Raw genomic sequence first — 23,275 nt, forward strand, 5'->3', positions numbered from 1 at the left:
AGATGGCAAAACCATGTGCACTGCAGGGGGGGTAGATATAACATGTGCAGAGAGAGTTAGATTTGGGTGGGGTGTGTTCAATCTGAAATCTAAAATGCAGTGTAAATATAAAGCATCCAGTATTTACCCTGCACAGAAACAACATAACCCACCCAAATCTAACTCTCTCTCTGCACATGTTATATCTGCCACACCTGCAGTGCACATGGTTTTGCCCATCTGCTAACAAATTTGATGCTGCGATCAGGTCTGTATTAGGCCCTAAGTTAATAACCCAAAGAGAGATGAGCTCTGGTGATACTTTGTCCTAGGCCAATAAAAGACCTTCTTGCTTTATAACCGTCAAGTGCATAACTGTTGAAGTGCTTACCTTGATCCATTGCTAATGAGTATACTCTCTCTGATGGTCAGTGTGCAGTAGTACCAGACCAGCAAAAAGTTAAACACTTCATCTGTCACTCTAGAAAAAAAAAAGTACAGTTCATGTGTGAATAATATGTGATGTAAAGTGAAGAGAAGGAGAAGCAGGTGACTATAAATGCCAAGAGTACAACCTGAGGGGGAGCGTCCACCAACTGGGCAGCATGAGGCTGCAATATCCTTTCATATCGAATAAGAACATACTATAGGATCTATAGATCAGAACCATTCAGCTTCGCTCCCTTACTCTATTTAAGTTCCCTGCATCAAATATAGTTTGTGTTTATCGATAGGGGGCACAAATTCCAGCACTTGATAACCTTCAAGAAAGTTTATCTGATTCATTTTCCCAGGGTCTCCTTCAGACTTGTACTATATAAGTAGCTTTGACTTTCTTTCCCCTTGCATTAACAAGAAGAACATTTTTTCATTTCCTCAGCAGGTTTATCACTTGCCCTTTGGTGTGACACAAATCTGCTCTGCGGTGATAAACATACTCAATGCAAAGAGCACGGTTGAGTTTTAAAGGCTTTGGTAAACAAACACAAATATAAATCAAGAACAACAAAGCAATCCAGAGAAAAATAGTAGCATGAGGCATTAATATACATTAACATTATCTGAAATATGAACACCTCTATATTATATGGGTGACGTATTCCTAGCTGCCACCCTCATACCTACTGAAATACATTTGGAGCTGCATCCCTAGGTGCATATTTGCTGCCCCAAAAAGTAGAATTTCTCTGCATTTTAGTGGCGTATATGATAAAACACAGCTAAAATAACTGCAAGTCAAAGCAATAATTATTTTTCCTTATGAAGCCCACCATCAACAAGAAACACTCAGTGACATAACCACAGAAGAGCAGATTGGCCCAAATGTATTAAGCTTTAAAAAGTGATAAAGTGGAGACGGATAAGAGTGATAAAGTACCAGCCAATCGGCTTCCTAACTGTTAGGAGATGATTAGCTGGTCATTTATCACTCTTTATCCATCTCCACTTTATCACTTTTTAAGGCTTTTGGGCCATTATGTCTACAAAGTCCTACTGTAGGTGACATGTTAACATGACCATATTATGTTGTCCATGGAGAATAACCTTTCAAAAAAAACCACGGAACAAAAAATAGTCACTTTGCGAATGAAAAATAATTTGTACTAATAGCCACAAATATGTAAATGTCTCCATGGCATTAAGCAGTTTGTACATTCTACAGTATTTACATTTTGTAAGGCAGTTGAATGCAAGTTATCGCTCTGTGTTATTAGCCAATGAAAGGCTAAACAAACTCAATAACAAAGCGTGTCATGGATTGGCATCACGTACGGTGTAACTGCCTCACAGCACTGAGGTCATGGGTACGATTCCCACCATGGTCCTAATTGTGTGGAGTTTGTATATTCTCCCCGTGTTTGCGAGGGTTTCCTCCGGGTACTCTGGTTTCATCCCACAATCCAAAAATATACTGGTAGGTTAATTGGCTCCCTACAAATTTTTTTCTAACCCTAGCATGAATGTGTGTGTGCACATGTGGTAGGGAATATAGATTGTAAGCTCCACTGGGGCAGGGAATGGGCAAATATTCTCTGTAAAGCGCTGCTGAATATGTGTGCGCTATATAAATAACTGGTAATAATAAATAGCTACTATCTAAAATACCTTCTCTTTTGAATATCTTCCTTAAAGATTTACATATATATGGGCTAATAGGAACTTTAATATAAGCCAACTTCATTTATGTTAAGTGGTACTTTACGACAAACCATGCAAAATGTAAAAAAAGTATTAACATTTTGTCACAGAATAAAAAAAAAAAAAAAAAAGTGTAATATTTTTGTTTTGCCTGGCGTGCAATTTAATAGATTTCAACATCTAATAATAAGTTGTTCTTTTTTTAAATATATGTTTTATGCACGCCATTATCTAGTGCTCTGTGACCCTCTATACGCCTCATTCTGGACCTTGACATCTTGGCTTCATACCACAAGTACTTCTCTTCTGCTGTAGAATATCATGTGTAACAATGAAGTCGTGTACTGTTTCATCACATGTTCTATGCCGCACTAAATTGCTCTGTGAAACAGTAGATATACTTAAATGGACACTAAATAAAAGTTGTATTTAACCTTGTTTACAGATGTGTCCTCTTAAATCCTTGCTGCAGTAACACTAAACAGCCCTTGAAGTCGCGCCATGCCATGCCAGTACTCTGTAGCGCTGAGGGTCTTTTCTTGTTTTTTGCAGGAAATTACGTCTTAGAAGCAAAGTAATGTAATAGGACACACAAACAGCTTCTGCTGATTAAAAGGATATGCAGCATGCCTATATTCTGTGTGTAATAGCGGCTCTATCTGTATCCGAAATGTCACGTCACAGTGTTTTTCCATGAAATATACAAATACAGTTGCAGTCACACAGAATATAGACATGCTGCATATCGTTTTAATCAACAAAAGCTGCTTGTGTATCTAATTACATCACATTGCTTCCAAGACACATTTTTGTGGGAAAAAATGCAAAAAAACCGCTTTGCGCTACTGAGTCACGCGTTGTGTGTAACGTGATTAGTAGCGCAAAGAGCAAAGATATCTTACTGAAGTATACTGCATTTCTTTGTCTTCACTCAGTAATGTACTTGTATCTGAATGTATCATTGTATCTAAAATGTAATTCCCATGATATGTCAATCAAAACCTCTGTATTTTAATAGTGACCTATTACAATTAAGAAAAATAATCATCTATAGAACGTACTGGTTTCTTTATCTTCTACCATCTAACAAAAAACAAACTTACATAAATGTAGGATTTTAACATTTTAGAATACAGAAAAGGAGATTTATGGTAAGAACTTACCTTTGTTAAATCTCTTTCTGCGAGGTACACTGGGTTCCACAGGGAATAACATCGGGGTGTAGAGCAGGAACTTGATCCGAGGCAACAACAGGCTAAAAGCTTTGACTGTTCCCAAGATTCTCAGCGCCGCCTCCTCTAAAACCCCGCCTACGTGCACAGCTCAGTTACGTTAACCAGTCCAATGCAGTAGCAGGCAAAAGAGACGACAGCCGTTAGTAGCAACGTACACCACATTCTCACGACAGGAGAAGCTAATGCCATACCAACACAATTAAGCTAAGTGCGTCAGGGTGGGCGCCCAGTGGAACCCAGTGTTCCTCGCAGAAAGATTTAACAAAGGTAAATTCTTACCATAAATCTCCTTTTCTGCAGCAGGGTACACTGGGGTTCCACAGGGAATAACATCGGGGATGTCCTAAAGCAGTTCCTGTAGCAGTTACTTTAGCAGGCACAAGAACCCGGCGTCCAAAGGAAGCATCCTGGGAGGCGGAAGTATCGAAGGCATAGAACCTTATGAACATGTTCACCGAGGACCACGTAGCCGCCTTGCACAATTGTTCAAGGGACGCACCACGGCGGGCCGCCCAAGAAGGTCCAACAGACCGAGTAGAATTGGCTTTGATGGTAGCAGGAGCTGTACATAAGCATGTGCAATCACCATTCTAATCCATCTGGCCAAGGTCTGCTTGTTAGCAGGCCAGCCACATTTGTGAAAACCAAACAGTACAAAGAGAGAATTAGACTTCCTAACGGAGGCTGTCCTCTTCACATAGATACGGAGAGAGCCTGTACCACATCCAAAGACCGATCTTTGGAGGGTAAATTCGGAGAGACAAAGGCCGGAACCACAATCTCCTGGTTAAGGTGGAAAGAAGACACCACCTTAGGTAGATAACCAGGGCGCGTTCAAAGAACTGCCCGGCCACGGTGAAAAATCAGATAGGGGGACCTACAAGACAAGGCACCCAAATCTGATACCAGTCTAGCAGAGGCAATAGCCAACAGAAACAAGACCTTGAGGGAAAGCCACTTAAGGTCCACAGATTCAAGAGGTTCAAACGGAGACCCTTGCAAAGCTTCCAAAACCAAATCTCAAGCAGCCACAGGTGGGACATAGGGAGGTATGAACATCAGGTCGCAATTTTTCTCTGAAACCATACCGACAAGGCAGAAATATGAACCTTGAGGGAGGCCTTCCGAAGGCCCAAGTCCAGGCCCTGTTGTAGGAAGGCCAAAAGTTTGGCCGTACTAAACTTGTAAACGTCATGATTGTTAGATGCGCACCAAGCAAAGTAAGAATTCCAGACCCTATGGTAAATCCGAGCAGATGCCGGTTTACGGGCCTTCAACATAGTTTGAATGACCGCCTCAGAAAATCCTTTGGCCCTCAGTACGAAAGCTTCAAGAGCCACGCTGTCAAAACCAGTCGGGCAAAATCCTGGTAAACACAAGGGCCCTGAACGAGGAGGTCTGGTCGTTGCGGAAGCAGAAGATGACGCTCTAGCGAGAGACCCTGTAGGTCTGAGAACCGATGCCGTCTGGGCCACACTGGAGCTATTAGAAGAAGGATTCCTCCGTTTTGCTTGAACTGACACCGGAGGGAACACGTACGGCAGCCGAAAGTTCCATGGAATTGCCAGTGCATCCACGAACACCGCTTGAGGATCCCTTGTTCTTGCTCCGAAGACCGAAACCTTGTGATTGTGTCGAGACGCCATCAGGTCTACATCTGGTAGATCCCACTTGTCCACTAGGAGTTGAAATACTTCTGGATGAAGGCTCCACTCTCCGGCGTGTACGTCCTGATGAAAAGTCCGCTTCCCAGTTGAGGACCCCCGGAATGAACACTGCCGATATGGCTGGCAGATGGCGTTCCGCCCATTGAAGAATCTTTGACACTTCCAATATTGCCATGCGGCTTCGAGTTCCGCCTTGATGATCTATGTACGCCACGATGCTGGCGTTGTCGGACTGTACTTGACAGGCCTGTTCAGTACCAGATGCCGGGCCAGTTTCAGAGCATTGAACACTGCCCGCAATTCTAGAATGTTTATCGGGAGGAGAGACTCCTCCCTGGTCCACCGACCCTGAAGAGAGTGTTGCTCCATCACCGCGCCCCAACCCCTCAGACTGGCATCCGACATCAGAAGGACCCAGTTGGAGATCCAGAAGGGACGACCCCTGCTCAATCGATGGTCCTGCAGCCACCAGGTCAGTGACAGATGGACCTCCAGAGACAAGGAGATCATTTGAGACCTGATCCGGTGAGGCAGGCCGTCCCACTTGGCAAGAATCAGTTTCTGCAGAGAGCGGGAATGAAATTGAGCATACTCCACCATGTCGAAAGCAGACACTATGAGGCCTAGTACTTGCATCGCGGAGTGTATCGACACACGTGGACGAGAAAGGAAGCAACATATCTTGTCCTGAAGCTTCAGGACTTTCTCCTGTGACAAAAACAACCTCTGGCTGTGTGTCCCCAACAACGCTCCCAGATGCACCATGCTCTGGGCAGGGACCAGAGATGATTTCTTCCAGTTGATGAGCTACCCGTGGGCTTGCAGAAACTGGACCGTCAGATCCAAATAACGGAGGTGAACTTCTGGGGAATTGGCTAGGATCAGCAGATCGTCCAGATACGGCAGGATCCGGATGCCCCGACGGCAGAGTGAAGCCGTCATAATTGCCATGACCTTGGTGAAAATTCATGGAGCCGTGGTCAAACCAAACGGTAAGGCCCGGAATTGGTAATGGAGATTGTCAATAGCAAATCTCAGGTATTGCTGATGTGACATGGCAATAGGGGTATGCAGGTAAGCATCCTGTATATCCAGGGATACCATATAGTCCCCTGGTTCCAAAGCCAGGACAATAGAGCGAAGGGTCTCCATACGAAACTTGGAGACACTCACAAACTTGTTCAAAGATTTGAGGTTGAGAATGGGCCGGGAGGAACCATTCGGTTTGGGGACTAGGAACAGCGTTGAATAGTACCCCCTGCCCCTCTGAGCCAGAGGCACCGGTACTACCACTCCGGTGTCCAGGAAGGATTGTACCACTAAACGGAGAGTTGTTGCCTTCACCTGACCTGAAGGGATGTCTGCCAGGCAACAGCGAGGAGGGGGACGTGTCATGAAGGATATAGCGTATCCGTGAGTGACAACTTCCCGCACCCAAGCGTCTGAAGTGGTCTTCAACCATACCTGGGTGAACTGTAGAAGTCTGCCTCCCACCTTGGGATCCCCCAGGGGGAGGCCCGCCCAGTCATGCCGCAGGCTTATCAGATTTGGAAGCCGGCTGACGGGCAGCCCAGGTACGGTTAGGCTTGGTGGTTTTGGAGGTGCGAGACGGTTTCGGTTACGCCTGACCCTTTGCTTTACCTGGAGTGCGAAAGGAACAAAAGGAAGTACTCTTAGCCTTCGGGCCGAAGGAGTAGTACTAGGTAGACATGCAGTCTTAGCAGACGCCAAGTCAGCGACAATCTTGTTGATATCCTCACCAAAGAGGATGTTTCCTTTAAACGGGAGCACCTCCAGGGTTTTCTTAGAGTCCAAGTCCACCGACCAGGACCGCAACCAGAGAATACGGGGAGCCAAAATGGATGTCGTAGCAGCCTTGGCCACCAGAACACCTGCATCTGAAGCTGCTTCTTTAATGTAATGAGATGCCGTGACAATATAAGAGAGACATTGTCTGGCATGTTTAGAAAAATTGGACGGAAACTCAGCCTCTATTTCCTGAGCCCACGCCTCAATAGCTTCTGCGGCCCAAGTAGCCGCAATGATGGGCCTATGCGCAGCCCCTGCAAGGATATAGATAGCTTTTAAGCGGGTGGTCTTCAGGTTGCCGACTGTCGGGATCCCGGCGCACAGTATACCGGCGCCGGAATCCCGACAGCCGGCATACCGACAGTTTCTCTCCCTGGTGGGGGTCCACGACCCCCCTGGAGGGAGAATAAATAGCATGGCGCGCGTAGCACGCCACCGTGCCCGCAGCTTGGCGAGCCCGCAAGGGGCTCATTTGCGCTCGCCACGCTGTCTGTATGCCGGTGCCAGTATGCTGGTCGTCGGGAGCCCGGCCGCCGGAATACCATATCACACCCCTTTTAAGCAGCCCTCCACACGCTTATCCGTCAGCTCCTTGAGAGAAGTGACGGTAGTGACAGGCAGAGCAGTTGACACCACCAGCCAAGCGATTTGCGAATCCACCGGCGGTGGCATTTCCCAATTTTTACTCAATTCTTCCGCAAGGGGATAGCGGGCTATCATCTTCTTGTGCGGGGTGAATTTCTTTCCTGGGTCCATGAGGTAAAACCAATTTAGATGTAGTAACAGGCTCAGGATCATCGTCAATCTGAAGAATGAGCCTGATAGCCTAATAGATCAGGAACATCCACCTGTGAGACAGATTCCCCATCAGAAACGTCATGATCAGAGTCTGTGGGGTCAGTATACACGCCATCTTCATCGGCAGTGGTATCCGGAACATGCGTGGATTGAGAGGAAGTAACAGCCCGCTTAGAGGACTTCTTAGGTTTAGTCTTAGGCGGCCGACGGTCAGGAATACGTTTATCCAAAGAGTTATTCAATTGCTTTAACTGAGTGGACAGAGCATCTGTCCATGGCAGATTAACCGCAGGGACCATATAAGGCTGATAAGGCACAGGGGGTCCCATAGGGGGCGCGAGTCTAGTTACCAGCATAGTCCGTAAATTAGAAAAGGCAGCCCAAGGCGGGCCCTGATGTGCCCCCGTTGTTACAAACTGACCAGGGGGTACAGAACCCCCAAAACCTGAACCCTCCGCAGCCATGTTATCCTCAAATGCATCTGGGACATCATAACCGCGCACAGTGGGACCTATCGGCCCCTGTAACTGACATAATATGAAAGCGTAAACCACGGGCAACACAGTACAATAATCAGCAGATATAATACCTAACACAAACCCCCCGTGCAGTGCAGTGTTGCAGAACAAACAGAGGATTTCTGAGGTAAAATGTGACTGAAAAACGCAGAGAAAAATACATATATCCTGTGAAATACCTATATTATCTAATAACCCTGATGCACGGAGCCCCTCAGGTTACAGAATATAGGGATAGCAGTAGGAGTGAGATACACGGAGTAGAGATCACCTAGCAGCTATATGCACACACACACAGTCACATGTACAATGCAGGAATTATGACAAACGACTAGCAATACTATTACGGAGTAAAGCTATGTATATAAATAGATATATCAATGCACAGTAAAAACTGGATGAATATCACAGGGTACTTGTACTAAATAACCCTGAAGTATGCACTTGTTCTTAACTAACACTGTCTAAACGACATGTAGAATACTTAAGTGTCATTTTAATGCACAGCGCTGATTAGACAGGCGGCTTTACAGAGGAGGCATCACCCGGCAGTCCCAGAATCAGCGCAGCTGCGTTTAATGGCGCCCAAACGCTGGCAGAGAGTGAGGGAGACAGAGAGATGCAGCTCCAGGGCGGGAACATTTACTCTAAATGGCGCCCAGGGGCTAGGGGAGGGGCTACAGGTCAGAGCCTTATCCCCTTGTTGGACTTCACCACCGGGTGCTGCGGGGCTTAATAAATTGGATTATAGTCTAATCCAGGGCTGGCCAAACCAGTCCTCGAGATCTACCAACAGTTCACATTTTCCAGACCACCTAGCCGGTGCACAGGTGTAGTCATTACTAATTAAGATGCGCTGCATTCATTCCTTACTGACAATTCTACAGATCTCCAGGAGCCCTGGAAAACATGAACTGTTGGTAGATCTTGAGGACCGGTTTGGCCAGCCCTGGTCTAATCTGACCTGTGCCCTTGCCCTGGTGGTCTAGTGGGGTCCCTGTACTGCCACAGTGTCCACGCCAGCGCGCGCAGCCCGCCTCCTAATGGCCGCGGCGGATCGAGATTTCCAGCGGGTCCCGCCTGGGGGACCCTCTTACCTCCTCCCTGAGTGCAGCCACGCAAACCCGGAGAACTTTGGTTAGTGTGTGTGCCCTAGGTGAAGAATCAGAGCCTCTGCTGTAAGTACCTAGTAACCAGGGACGCAGGAGTATACAGCGCAGCTGGGGGAGGTGATGGAGCTGCAGCAGGAGATATCAGAATGATATCTAGCACTAGAGTGCCTCTGCTGCAGTACTTGAAGTCTTCTATCTTCTTTAAAATAGCTCTTCTTAGGGCTCTGGAACAGCCCTGCCTGTTAGCTGCCTGCACTGCAGGCACCAACTTACAAACTGAGCTCCTGTGCACGGAGGCAGGGTTATAGAGGAGGCGGTGCTGAGCATCTTGGGAACAGTTAAAGCTTTTAGCCTGTTGGTGCCTTGGATCAAGATCCTACTTTACACCCCGATGTTATTCCCTATGGAACCCCACTGCAGAAATAAATGATAAAACAGTTTGCCAAGAGTACTTTAGTTACTAATACCCCTTTCACACTGTCTGAGGCGGGTCGCACCTGGGAGCCTGACACGGGTGCTTCCAGTGTGCGACTCTACTCAGGCCCCTCGCCTCCGCTGTCCCCCAACCCAGCATATTGCCGGGTTGGTGTGGTCACCAGTGATGTGGCGTGGGCGGGCTTAGAGATCACATGATCTCCAAGCGCCGCCCGTCCACACAGAGTGAACGGAAAAAGGGTCACATTAACCCTGCTTCCCATTCACACACAGCAAGCAGAGTTGAACACGTGTTCAACCCTGTTTGCTACCAGAGTATACCGAGTCGTTCAACCCAGATTATTCCAACTGGGCCCTTTCAGACCACACAACAGCATGGGTTATGCGCGCTCATATGCAATAACCCGTGTTAAAAGCTGGTGGCCTAAAAGGGGTATAAATCAGATAAAAGTGTACCCTGGGAGAAATCAGACAAACTTCCAATGAGACCGGGATGAATGTGGATAATTAAATATACTTTGTAAAGCACTGTATACTATTGTAGTGTTATATAAACAGAATCATAATAAATAATAGTGTACTGTTCATTTAGAACAAGAAAACATTCTCACCTGTAATGAAGAACAAATCTACAAGCTATAGCTCCAAATAATAAGATTATAGTCAAATAAAGCTTGAATTTTTCATATTCATCCTTGTAAGCAAATCTGAAAATCAAAGAGAGAGGGCACAATAAAAACTTGCATAAATGTCAAACTATATTGAGAGCAATATAATCCCTGTGTAAATAACACAAATTAACATGTACACATGATTACTTATAGTAGAGCCAAAGCATTTTTAACAATACCTTTTAACCAAATTATTGCCATTTAATACACACTTTGTATGCCTTAACCCCCAGTCTCCCTTGTGATTTCTGTTTTTTGAAAACAAACTGCAAAATGGGGAGATTTAAATGGTCATCAGCTTTTCTCTTTTCTCCTCAGAACTAGACTGTCTCCATCTGCTAACCAACTCTGTACTGCCATCTGTTGGCCGCCCAGGGTCATATCCTTTGTTTGTTTGTTTTTGGTTCTTGATTCCACTATATGAGGGGTGTGCAATAACTTTCTGGGTGTGCAGTGCATAGGTAGAGTAGACACAATCTGACTGTATGGTTGTGAACTGTAATCTCTGACTGTGAAATGGGAAGGCACAGAATCGCATAAAAGCAGCACTGCTCACAGTCAGCATGTTCACAAACTCGTTATGGAACGCAAAACAGAGGCCACTGGAGAGCCATGATCTTCTACGACTACAAGAGTGGTCTGAGACAGCAGGAGAGTTTGTCTGACTGCAAACTGCTTTTGGAGAGGAAGCACCATCCCGAACCACTGTGTTTTGAGTGGTTTGCAGAATTTTGGTGAGGAAGACGGTCCGTGGAAGACTAGGTGTGCTGCGGCCAACCTTTGTCCACCATCACAGAGGACAACATTGCTGCCGTGCGGGCCAGAATGGAGGTGGACACCAGGGTGACAGTGGCCCAGTTAGAGAAGGAGATGGGCATCTCCTCAGGGTCCATCCAATGGATACTGCACTAAAAACTTGGCCTGAGCACGGTTTCTGCACGCTGGGTGCCCACCTACATGACCACAGAGAACCATTCCTTCCTTCTGAAGAAACGGCCAGCATTATAGGCCGAGAAACACTTCAAGGAGTTCGGTTACCACGGGCATTACTATCTGCCAGCAACTGCAACACAGAGCTCTATTGCTGAAGCTCCGGTTTTCATATGTTAAAGGCACTCCAACAGACACCACTTGGAGACTTTCCTCCCTCCACCCGCTGTTCATTTAATTCAAACACTGCCCATTTGCATTTTTCCACCTGCATCAACGAGGGCATTCTGACAGTGAACGCCACCAGCTGCACGCTACAATGCAGACTAGCCTTGGTCCACCCGGCTTAGTGCAGCCGAAACAGACCAGCTTTTCAACCTGTGGACGCACAGATGGATAAAGACCCCCTTACCAGGAGCGGCTTTTGTCACTCTCAATTATCACTCCCAATTCACCTATGAAGTGTTCATCAGGAGGAACATTACCCTTTGTGGGTAAGATACTTTTCACACCCAAGTGATATTTCGAACTACGGATGCCTTTAATTATGTGACTTCACACCCGTACAAATAGTCTAAAGGCCCATACACACTGGCCCATATATCGGCCGTTCTCCTGAACGGCCGATATATCGCGGGTCCGTCGGCCAGTGTGTACGGCCGATACGTCTATGAACTCTGTCGTTCACAGACGTATCGCGTCGGCGCTGCAGCACAGCCGATGGCCAATATATCTACCGATATATTGGCGCGTCGCTGTGTGTGTACACATGCTGGCGGCCGGCAGTGATTGACAGGTGAACTGGGCGTATGTACACGCCCGCCCAGTTCATGAAGTCAGTCCCCGACGGATCGGGCAGTGTGTATGCTCAACACACTACCGATCCGTCCATAGATATATCTGCAGATCAATTGATCTGCAGATATATCTATCAGTGTGTACCCACCTTAAGACTTTGTTCCATTATACAGTTAAGTGTGACATTTCACTTGTTACTTTGTTGCCAGCAGTAAGGTACTTTATTACTTGCTTACTAGTCATTGTATCAGTATTTTATCAATTGTGTTTTGCTATTCTATGACTTAATGTTTTATTAAATACATTTTACATGCTCAGCACTGCCACCTTTTTTTTTCCTATAGCAAATGTATTGCTCTTATATACAGCAGTGTCTAAACATTTTCTCAAAAAGCAATTCTATTCATTAGAAATGCCTTTGGTTTCCAATGTTTGGGGTACAAATAATGTAAATGGACAGCCGTAAAAAAAAAGATTTTACTCACCGGTAAATCTATTTCTCGTAGTCCGTAGTGGATGCTGGGAACTCCGTAAGGACCATGGGGAATAGCGGCTCCGCAGGAGACTGGGCACAACTAAAGAAAGCTTTAGGACTACCTGGTGTGCACTGGCTCCTCCCTCTATGACCCTCCTCCAGACCTCAGTTAGGATACTGTGCCCGGAAGAGCTGACACAATAAGGAAGGATTTTGAATCCCGGGTAAGACTCATACCAGCCACACCGTATAACTCGTGATACTATACCCAGTTAACAGTATGAAATAGAACTGAGCCTCTCAACAGATGGCTCAACAATAACTCTTTAGTTAAACAATAACTATATACAAGTATTGCAGACAATCCGCTCTTGGGACGGGCGCCCAGCATCCACTACGGACTACGAGAAATAGATTTACCGGTGATAAAATCTTATTTTCTCTGACGTCCTAGTGGATGCTGGGAACTCCGTAAGGACCATGGGGATTATACCAAAGCTCCCAAACGGGCGGGAGAGTGCGGATGACTCTGCAGCACCGAATGAGCGAACTCTAGGTCCTCCTCAGCCAGGGTATCAAACTTGTAGAATTTAGCAAATGTGTTGGACCCCGACCAAGTAGCTGCTCGGCAAAGTTGTAAAGCCGAGACCCCTCGGGCAGCCGCCCAAGAAGAGCCCACCTTCCTCGTGGAATGGGCTTTCACAGATTTAGGATGCGGCAGTCCAGCCGCAGAATGTGCAAGTTGAATCGTGCTACAGATCCAGCGAGCAATAGTCTGCTTTGAAGCAGGTGCACCCAACTTGTTGGGTGCATGCAGGATAAATAGCGAGTCAGTCTTTCTGACTCCAGCTGTCCTGGAAACATAGATTTTTAGGGCCCGGACTACGTCCAGCAACTTGGAGTCCTCCAAGTCACGAGTAGCCGCAGGCACCACAATAGGCTGGTTCAAATGAAACGCTGAAACCACCTTTGGGAGAAATTGGGGACGAGTCCTCAATTCCGCCCTATCCATATGGAAAATCAGATAAGGGCTTTTACATGACAAAGCTGCCAATTCTGACACACGCCTGGCCGAAGCCAAAGCCAACAGCATGACCACTTTCAGCGTGAGATATTTTAGTTCCACGGTTTTAAGTGGTTCAAACCAATGCGACTTTAGGAAATCCAACACCACGTTGAGATCCCAAGGTGCCACTGGGGGCACAAAAGGGGGCTGAATATGCAGCACTCCCTTAACAAATGTCTGAACTTCAGGTAGTGAAGCCAGTTCTTTTTGGAAGAAAATCGATAGAGCCGAAATCTGGACCTTAATGGAACCCAATTTTAGGCCCATAGTCACCCCTGACTGTAGGAAGTGCAGAAATCGACCTAGCTGAAATTCCTCCGTTGGGGCCTTCCTGGCCTCACACCACGCAACATATTTCCGCCATATGCGGTGATAATGGTTTGCGGTCACTTCTTTCCTAGCTTTAATTAGCGTAGGGATAACTTCCTCCGGAATGCCCTTTTACTTCAGGATCCGGCGTTCAACCGCCATGCCGTCAAACGCAGCCGCGGTAAGTCTTGGAACAGACAGGGCCCCTGCTGCAGCAGGTCCTGTCTGAGCGGCAGAGGCCATGGGTCCTCTGAGATCATTTCTTGAAGTTCTGGGTACCAAGCTCTTCTTGGCCAATCCGGAACAATGAGTATAAATCTTACTCCTCTCCTTCGTATTATTCTCAGTACACATACACCGACTGGTACACCCACGGTGTTACCAGAGCGTCCACAGCTATCGCCTGAGGGTCCCTTGACCTGGCGCAATATCTTTTTAGCTTTTTGTTGAGGCGGGACGCCATCATGTCCACAAGTGGCCTTTCCCAATGTTGTACAATAATTTGGAAGACTTCTGGATGAAGTCCCCACTCTCCCGGGTGGAGGTCGTGTCTGCTGAGAAAGTCTGCTTCCCAGTTGTCCACTCCGGGAATGAACACTGCTGACAGTGCTAACACATGATTTTCCGCCCATCGGAGAATCCTTGTGGCTTCTGCCATCGCCATCCTGCTTCTTGTGCCGCCCTGTCGGTTTACATGGGCGACCGCTGTGATGTTGTCTGACTGGATCAGCACCGGTTGGTGTTGAAGCAGGGGTCTTGCCTGACTTAGGGCATTGACCATTGTCCTTGGAAATTTCTTCCCTGTGTGACTGCCCCCCAACATCGAAGGCTGGCATCCGTGGTCACCAGGACCCAGTCCTGTATGCCGAATCTGCGGCCCTCTAGAAGATGAGCACTTTGCAGCCACCACAGCAGCGACACCCTGGCCCTCGGAGACAGGGTTATCAGCCGATGCATCTGAAGATGCGATCCGGACCACTTGTCCAACAGATCCCACTGAAAGATCCTTGCATGGAACCTTCCGAATGGAATTGCTTCGTAAGAAGCCACCATCTTTCCCAGGACTCGCGTGCAGTGGTGCACCGACACCTGTTTTGGTTTTAGGAGGTCTCTGACTAGAGATGACAACTCCTTGGCCTTCTCCTCCGGGAGAAACACTTTTTTCTGTTCTGTGTCGAGAACCATCCCCAGGAACAGTAGACGCGTTGTAGGAACCAGCTGCGACTTCGGAATGTTCAGGATCCAGCCGTGCTGTTGTAGCACTGCCCGAGCTAGTGCTACTCCGATCAACAACTGTTCCCTGGACCTCGCCTTTATAAGGAGATCGTCCAAGTACGGGATAATTATAACTCCCTTTTTTCGAAGGAGTATCATCATCTCTGCCATTACCTTGGTAAATACCCTCGGTGCCGTGGACAGACCAAACGGCAACGTCTGGAATTGGTAATGACTGTCCTGTACCACAAATCTGAGGTACTCCTGGTGAGGGGGGTAAATGGGGACATGCAGGTAAGCATCCTTGATGTCCAGTGATACTATGAAATCCCCTTCGTCCAGGCTTGCAATAACCGCCCTGAGCGATTCCATTTTGAACTTGAACCTTCGTATATAAGTGTTCAAGGATTTCAAATTTAAGATGGGTCTCACCGAACCGTCCGGTTTCGGTACCACAAACATTGTGGAATAGTAACCCCGTCCCTGTTGAAGGAGGGGTACCTTGACTATCACCTGCTGCGAATACAGCTTGTGAATTGCCTCCAGCACTGCCTCCCTGTCCGAGGGAGCCGTCGGCAAGGCAGATTTGAGGAAACGGCGAGGGGGAGACGTCTCGAATTCCAGCTTGTACCCCTGAGATACTACCTGTAGAATCCAGGGATCCACCCGTGAGCGAGCCCACTGGTCGCTGAAGTTCTTGAGACGGGCCCCCATCGTACCTGGCTCCGCCTGTGGAGCCCCAGCGTCATGCGGTGGACTTAGTGGAAGCGGGGGAGGACTTTTGTTCCTGGGAACTGGCTGTATGCTGCAGCTTTTTCCCCCTACCTCTGCCTCTGGGCAGAAAGGACGCACCTTTAACCCGCTTACCTTTCTGGGGCCGAAAGGACTGTACCTGATAATACGGTGCTTTCTTTGGCTGTGAGGGAACATGGGGTAAAAATGCTGATTTTCCAGCTGTAGCTGTGGAAACGAGGTCCGAGAGACCATCCCCAAACAACTCCTCACCCTTGTAAGGCAAAACTTCCATGTGCCTTTTAGAATCAGCATCACCTGTCCACTGCCGAGTCCACAATCCTCTCCTGGCAGAAATGGACATTGCGTTTATTTTAGATGCCAGCCGGCAAATATCCCTCTGTGCATCTCTCATGTATAAGACTGCGTCTTTAATGTGCTCTACGGTTAGCAATATAGAGTCCCTGTCTAAAGTATCAATGTTTTCTGACAGGGAATCTGACCACGCAGCTGCAGCACTGCACATCCATGCAGAAGCAATAGCTGGTCTCAGTATAATGCCTGAGTGTGTATATACAGACTTCAGGATAGCCTCCTGCTTTCTATCTGCAGGTTCCTTTAAGGCGGCCGTGTCCGGAGACGGTAGTGCCACCTTCTTTGATCGACGTGTGAGCGCTTTATCCACCCTAGGGGATGTCTCCCAACGTGACCTGTCCTCTGGCGGGAAAGGGTACGCCATTAGTAACTTTTTAGAAATTACCAGTTTCTTATCAGGGGAAGCCCACGCTTCTTCACACACTTCATTTAATTCATCAGAAGGGGGAAAAACCACTGGTAGTTTTTTCTCCCCAAACATAATACCCTTTTTTGTGGTACCTGGGGTAATATCAGAAATATGCAACACATTTTTCATTGCCGTAATCATGTAACGGGTGGCTCTATTGGAATGTACACTAGTCTCATCATCGTTGACACTGGAGTCGGTATCCGTGTCGACATCTGTGTCTGCCATCTGAGGTAGCGGGCGTTTTAGAGCCCCTGATGGCTTTTGAGACGTCTGGGCAGGCACGGGCTGAGAAGCCGGCTGTCCCACATCTGCTATGTCGTCAAACCTTTTATGTAAGGAGTTGACACTGTCGCGTAATTCCTTCCACATAACCATCCACTCAGGTGTCGACCCCGCAGGGGGTGACATCACATTTATCGGCACCTGCTCCGCCTCCACATAAGCCTCCTCATCAAACATGTCGACACAGGGGCGTGGCCTGGCTGGCAATAGAGGAAGCTGCACTTTACATGGGCTCCAGCCTGCAAGTCTGCAGAAAGCCCTATAAATCCCCGTTCTGTGCCCTGAGTCTCCCTGTTTGTGCCTCTCAGCCTCTCTCCTTCTGTTCCTGCACTGGGGGTACGAGCTGCGGAGTCGGAAGACAGCTCCTGCTGTCTTTGCGGATTGCGGCCCTCCCCCACATGTGAAGCCGGGGCCTCGATTTTTGGACCTCCTCCGGGACCGAGAACGGAGCTACAAACGGGCGCCGGATATCCCCGTCTCCTTCCCTCCCGCGCTGACCGGACCTCTGCCGAGGACCCACTGCCTCGATCCCCCGTGCTGGCTGACGGCTGGGCTAGCAGCTAGGAGCGGAGGACTCCGCATCATCCCCTCAGGCCGTGAGTAATCACCTGCGGCGGCCATCTTGCCTCCCTGCATAGCCACACCAATAATACACCCAGAGGGTCCTTACATCTCTCCCTCTCGCTCATAACCGCTAAGGGAGCCCCGCGGAACCGGGGAGCACTTATTAGCCCTCCTACAGATTACGGCCTTCCCCTCGACGTGGAGCAGAGACCCGGAGCTAGGGCCGTGGCCAGGCGAGAGGTCCGAAGCCGCGCGGCTGAATCCACGGAGTCCTGTTGGATCCCTTAGGGGCGCCTGGCGGCCAATCTGATACATCCCACAGCCACCCGCCTGCCGCGCTGGAGAGCGAGACGCGGAGCGGGAGACGCAGCCCATCAGGGCGAGGACAGTAGTGACGGCCATCTTGCCTCCAGTGGCGGTGTTCGGGAGACAGCGGGACCTCGGTGGGGTGAGCTGCTGACCCCCTCCCCTTGACTAATAGTCCCCTTGCCACTGAGGCAGCCAGATCCTCCCGTCACTGAGCCCGGTATATCCGAGCCCCGCTCACTACACCTGCCGCCGACCGCTGACTACCTCCTGCCATACGGTGACCACGGGGGCTCCCTGGATAAGGACACCACCGTGACCCTCGCTGCCCGCTGTCAGACAACATAAGTGCCCACATGCCTTCGGGCTCAGTGACCACACAAACCACAGAGCTCATCCAGGCTACACAGAGCGGTGACTCGGTTCATCCCTCCTCCCTCCCCAGGGCTCAGACGAATAGCTCGGTTCCCTCCCGCACCGTTCCAACAGCCAGATAAAACACACATCATTCCCTCCAGTCCTGCCACACTGTGACCGGTCATTGGCTGGTCCGTGACCGTGCTGGGGTGCTCCCCTTCCTCATCACCTAGCTGCCGTGATCGACACAGATGGGGACTGCCTAACTTATTCTGCAATACTAGTTATGTCCCACACCTGATTACAACTTATCTCGCCCACTACGATGTGAGGATCATATAATGTCTACTCTATGCTAAATCATTCTGCGACCAGGTTGCGATAAGGGACTCATTACTAATAATACAGTCCAGGGAGTCGACTCCGACCTAGCTCGCAATTGTGACATCAGCTCCGCCAAGCCGATCTTATCAGTGAACACCCGTTTATCTTTCTCACTCCACTATGTCACAGAAGAACCGCAAAACCCCTGCTCAAGCTAAGCCTAGTATTCTCCGAGCATGGGAAAAAGCAGGAGTTACATCTCGTGGCTCCCCCACCGTAGACCCCATGTCAGATGCCGATGATGCTCCCTCTCCGAAATCTGGTCTCACGACCCAGGATGTAATTGCAATCGTCACCAAGACCATTCAAACGGAAATGAGATCAGTCCTAGCTGAATTCAGAACTGAACTCGCTGATCTTGGCTCTCGCACAGATTCCCTGGAACGTAAAGTGGATGAAATCTGCCAATATCAAGTAGTGGTTGAACAGGAGCTATCGGAGATTCGTGCGGATATGGCCCAACAGGAGGACCACCTGGAGGATATGGACAACCGGAATCGCCGGAATAATGTCCGGATCCGCAATATACCGGAGAGCGTTTCTATGGAGGGCCTCCCGACCTTTCTAGAGGGCCTACTGCAGACCACGATACCCGAGGTCTCTAAAGATTTCCTCCTTCTTGATAGAGCACATCGAGCCCTACGCCCACGTCCTTCACCTACCCAACCCCCAAGAGATGTCATCCTGCGGTTTCATTATTACAAAACGAAAGAGAAATTTATGATGGCGGCCCGGGAACATCAAACAATTCTCTACTCCGGAACCCAGCTGCAGATCTTCCAGGACTTAGCCCCCTCCACACTTCGAAAACGCAAGGACCTTACCGCTATCACCAAAGTCCTTCAAGATAACTCTATCAAGTACAAATGGGGCTTTCCATTCCAATTACACGTCACAAAAGATGGCTCTCACCACTCGATAAAAACACCTACCCAGAGCTATGACTTCCTCAAATCCATGGGCATATTTGAATCTCTCCCTGATGAGATTCGGAAGCAAATCCCTATCACCTCTCCTAAGAGGCCTGGAGCTCCTACCCCCGAATGGTCTACTCAATGAGCAAATGAGACTCCTTCTTCGGATCAGTAAATATAATGGACATTGCATATTGGTCCCCCCCTCTTATCTATTTTAGTAGCTTTAGGATATATTGTTTGACACATTAGATCACTAAGGTTTAGCGCACTTAGTGAATTGAGATATTCTGCCTGATTTCATCATAATGCTACATGGCGACCCTATTTTAATGTTGGCTACGTGCTCTGGGGTGGACCGGCGGTTATGCCGCTCTACACCAGAGGGCGACAAGGTCTTCTATAGCCAGTTTATCCAATCCAAAATTAGGGCTCGTTACAGGTTGCCAATATATGTCAATATGTAATCACCTATACTAGCCCCCACTATAGAGGCGATGACCATTTTGCTTTCAAATGCTCCCTCGATATATATACTATGTTTTGCTAGTTTCTCTCCCTTCCGTTTATAAAGTATTCCACATATAGGTTTGGTGACTAGCTGGTTTGTGCACGGTCTGTGCCTCCTGCCTGTCGGTTCTAGGTGGTCCCTCTTTCCTGTGTCGGTCTCGTGCCTTGAATTGGTAAGGCTAATCTGCCGCTCAATCCCGGGGGACCACTCGGACACCGACTCTGGACGCGACGATTGTGGCTACTATTGTTGTTATATACCACCATTGATTCATCAGGGCAATGTTATATGCTACAATGATGTTATCTCTAAGATGCCCTGGTTGAATTTATATAGGAAGATACGGTTATTGTTACTGTTAACATAAATACTGATAGCGATGTCTTTTTGCTCTTCCTACCTCTCTTTATCTCCTGATCTGATTTCCCCACTCTCCTTAACCTGGTTCGCAGAATGTACCTCTTCCTTTTTCTTTTACCCTTCTACATGTTCCTCATGTTCCTTGTTATGTATTATTCATGGCGCGCCCCCACACTCCGAAGGGGCTGCCCGCTTGGCGCCTGCCCCTTCAATCTTAGACCCAACCCGTTTCTAGGAAAGGGTCTTTCCCTTAAGTTCGTATTCACGATCTTCCTTACCTGTATCTATTGTCTCTCCTTTCCCTCTTTAATGCCCCATGGTCGGCCAAGTCAAGAGCTATCTTTTCTATTGAGCTATCCTGTCTTTCAACCCCCATGACTTTGAAAGTCTTATCCATTAACGTCAATGGCCTTAATTCCCCGACCAAGCGCTCCATGGCGTTTCAGTTTTTTGCCAAACAAAAAGCGGATATCATATTCTTGCAGGAGACCCATTTCAGGGCCCCTCACCCCTCACTAAGCTCCAAACGCTATCCTCATGCCTTTTATTCCACTATGTCAACTAAACGCAGAGGCACTGCCATCCTGGTCCATCGTGACCTACCCCTGGTTGTCCAGGACACAGTTCTCGATGACCATGGCAGATTTGTGATTCTCTCCGGCTCTCTTAATCAAACTCCCATTACTTTGGCGTCGATTTACGCTCCAAACATGCAGCAGGGTTCCTTCTTTAAAACGTTCTCTGAACACCTTTCTAAATTCTCAAATCCCTGGGTTATTGTGGCCGGTGATTGTAATGCTACAATGGATCCCCATATTGACAGATCCCGCCCAGGCGCTGAGCCTTCTCCCCATACGAAACTGTCTAGACTCCTCCAGTCCTGCGTCACTGCACACAATTTATATGATGCCTGGAAAACGCTCTACCCTTCCGCTAAGGGCTACACACACTATTCCCCGCAGCATGATATATACACTCGTATCGACTACGTTTTTGTAGATAGGGACTCCACTCAAACCCTTTTGAGCGCCCAGGTGATTCCGGTCAACTGGTCTGACCATTATGCGATACTATTTGATTTTACTTGCTCTCATAAACCTTCGACTTCCCGCAATTGGCGCCTTAATGAGTCCCTACTCCTTAAATCCGCCAATGTGTCTCAAATAGAAGATGCGATTCACCACTTCCTAGCTGACAACGCCTCCCCCGACATATCGCCAGCAATACTATGGGAAGAACATAAGGTGACATTACGGGGTCTCCTTATTAGCCTTACGTCTACCCAGAGGAAGATTGAGTCTAAACGGATTGCGGACCTAGAGGCTGAATTAACCTCCCTGACTCTTCGCCATCAGCGGTCTCCCAAACGCAAACTATATTTAAAGATACTCGCCCTGAAAGGACAATTGTCCCAAATCCTCACAAAGAAGACGATCAAGTCACTTTTGTGGATCCGCCAAAAGTTCTACGAAAAGTCGAACAAGGCAGATACTTTATTAGCCCGCCGATTGCGCGAGAAACGCACTCTCAATCGAATATTGGCTTTGAGATGTCCTGATGGATCCACAACGTGTGACCCTAAAGTGATGGCCTCCCTCTTCCAGGACTATTTTGCTTCCCTCTATAACCTTCCCTCTGAGGCCCCTACCGATCCACACCATATATCAATTATCCAACAATATCTTACCTCTTGTCACTTACCGAAACTATCTATAGCGGATCTTAAGATACTCAACGATCCCATTACTCATGAGGAAATCCTTATCACAATTGGGCAGCTTCGCCGCTCTTCCGCACCAGGTCCTGACGGATATACGGCCATATATTATAAAAAAATTTCCCAAGCCATTCTTCCTATGTTACATTCATTATTCAACTCATTAATGGAGGGGAGTTCGCTCGATGCAGCTACCACCAGAGCCAATATCATCGTTATTGCCAAGCCTGATCGAGATCCTATGGAACTGAAAAACTATAGGCCTATTTCATTATTAAACACAGATTTAAAGCTATTCGCTAAAATTCTGGCAAATCGACTCGCCCCTCATCTTCCCACACTGATCCACCCAGACCAAGTAGGCTTTATCCCCAATCGTCAGGCTGCTGATAATACTCGGCGCCTTATAGATCTCATTCACCTCTCCCATCGGGACTCCACCCCAACTTTGGTGGTGGCTCTTGATGCGGAGAAGGCCTTTGATAGGGTAGCCTGGCCCTTTATACAGCAAGCCCTACAGGCTGTAGGAATTCAAGGTCCATTTTATAATGCCATCACCTCCCTTTATGTTAACCCAACCGCGTCTATCCTAGTTAATGGCCTTTCCTCCCCGCCACTCACTATTAGAAATGGCACCCGACAGGGTTGCCCACTTTCCCCCCTACTTTTTGCCCTAGTAATGGAACCGCTAGCGGCAAAAATCCGATTGAACTCCAATATCTCAGGTATTTTAGTGGACAACCATCAATATAAAATCGCACTATATGCAGATGATGTCATCTTGACTTTGACCGACCCGCACACATCCCTACAAAACTTTTTTGAGGAGATCCACACATATAGCGCCATTTCAAACTATAAACTCAATGCCGACAAAACAGAGGTTCTAGACCTACATATCACTCCACGGGATCTCAGTCTTTTACGCTCCTCCTATTCCTTTAAATGGCAAAATGCCAAACTTAAATACCTAGGCATTTACCTAACCAAATCCTATTCATCGTTATATGCTGCTAATTTCCCACGGCTAATATCCTCACTTAAAGCAGATCTCACCACATGGAATAAATTATTTATCTCCTGGTTTGGTCGCATCGCGGCAGTCAAGATGAACCTGCTGCCAAGGATATTGTACCTATGGCAAACCCTACCTATTCACATCCCAGTTAAAATATTGAAGAATCTACAACGAGATATATCTAGCT

General features: G+C 47.9%; 1 protein-coding gene across 2 annotated transcripts in view; it reads right to left on the bottom strand.

Moving 5' to 3' along the window:
* TMEM120B (transmembrane protein 120B) overlaps positions 1-23,275 on the bottom strand; it is a 203,004-nt gene that overhangs the window by 33,837 nt on the left and 145,892 nt on the right. For both annotated transcript variants that reach the window (XM_063964482.1, XM_063964481.1), the window contains exons 5-6: positions 10,304-10,399; positions 371-460 (exon numbers count right to left, since the gene is read on the bottom strand). In XM_063964482.1, coding sequence (XP_063820552.1) covers positions 371-460; positions 10,304-10,399 — 186 coding nt within the window. The remainder of the gene's footprint in view (positions 1-370; positions 461-10,303; positions 10,400-23,275) is intronic.

The sequence above is a fragment of the Pseudophryne corroboree genome, chromosome 1 (assembly GCF_028390025.1).
Source record: "Pseudophryne corroboree isolate aPseCor3 chromosome 1, aPseCor3.hap2, whole genome shotgun sequence".
NCBI lineage: Eukaryota > Metazoa > Chordata > Amphibia > Anura > Myobatrachidae > Pseudophryne > Pseudophryne corroboree.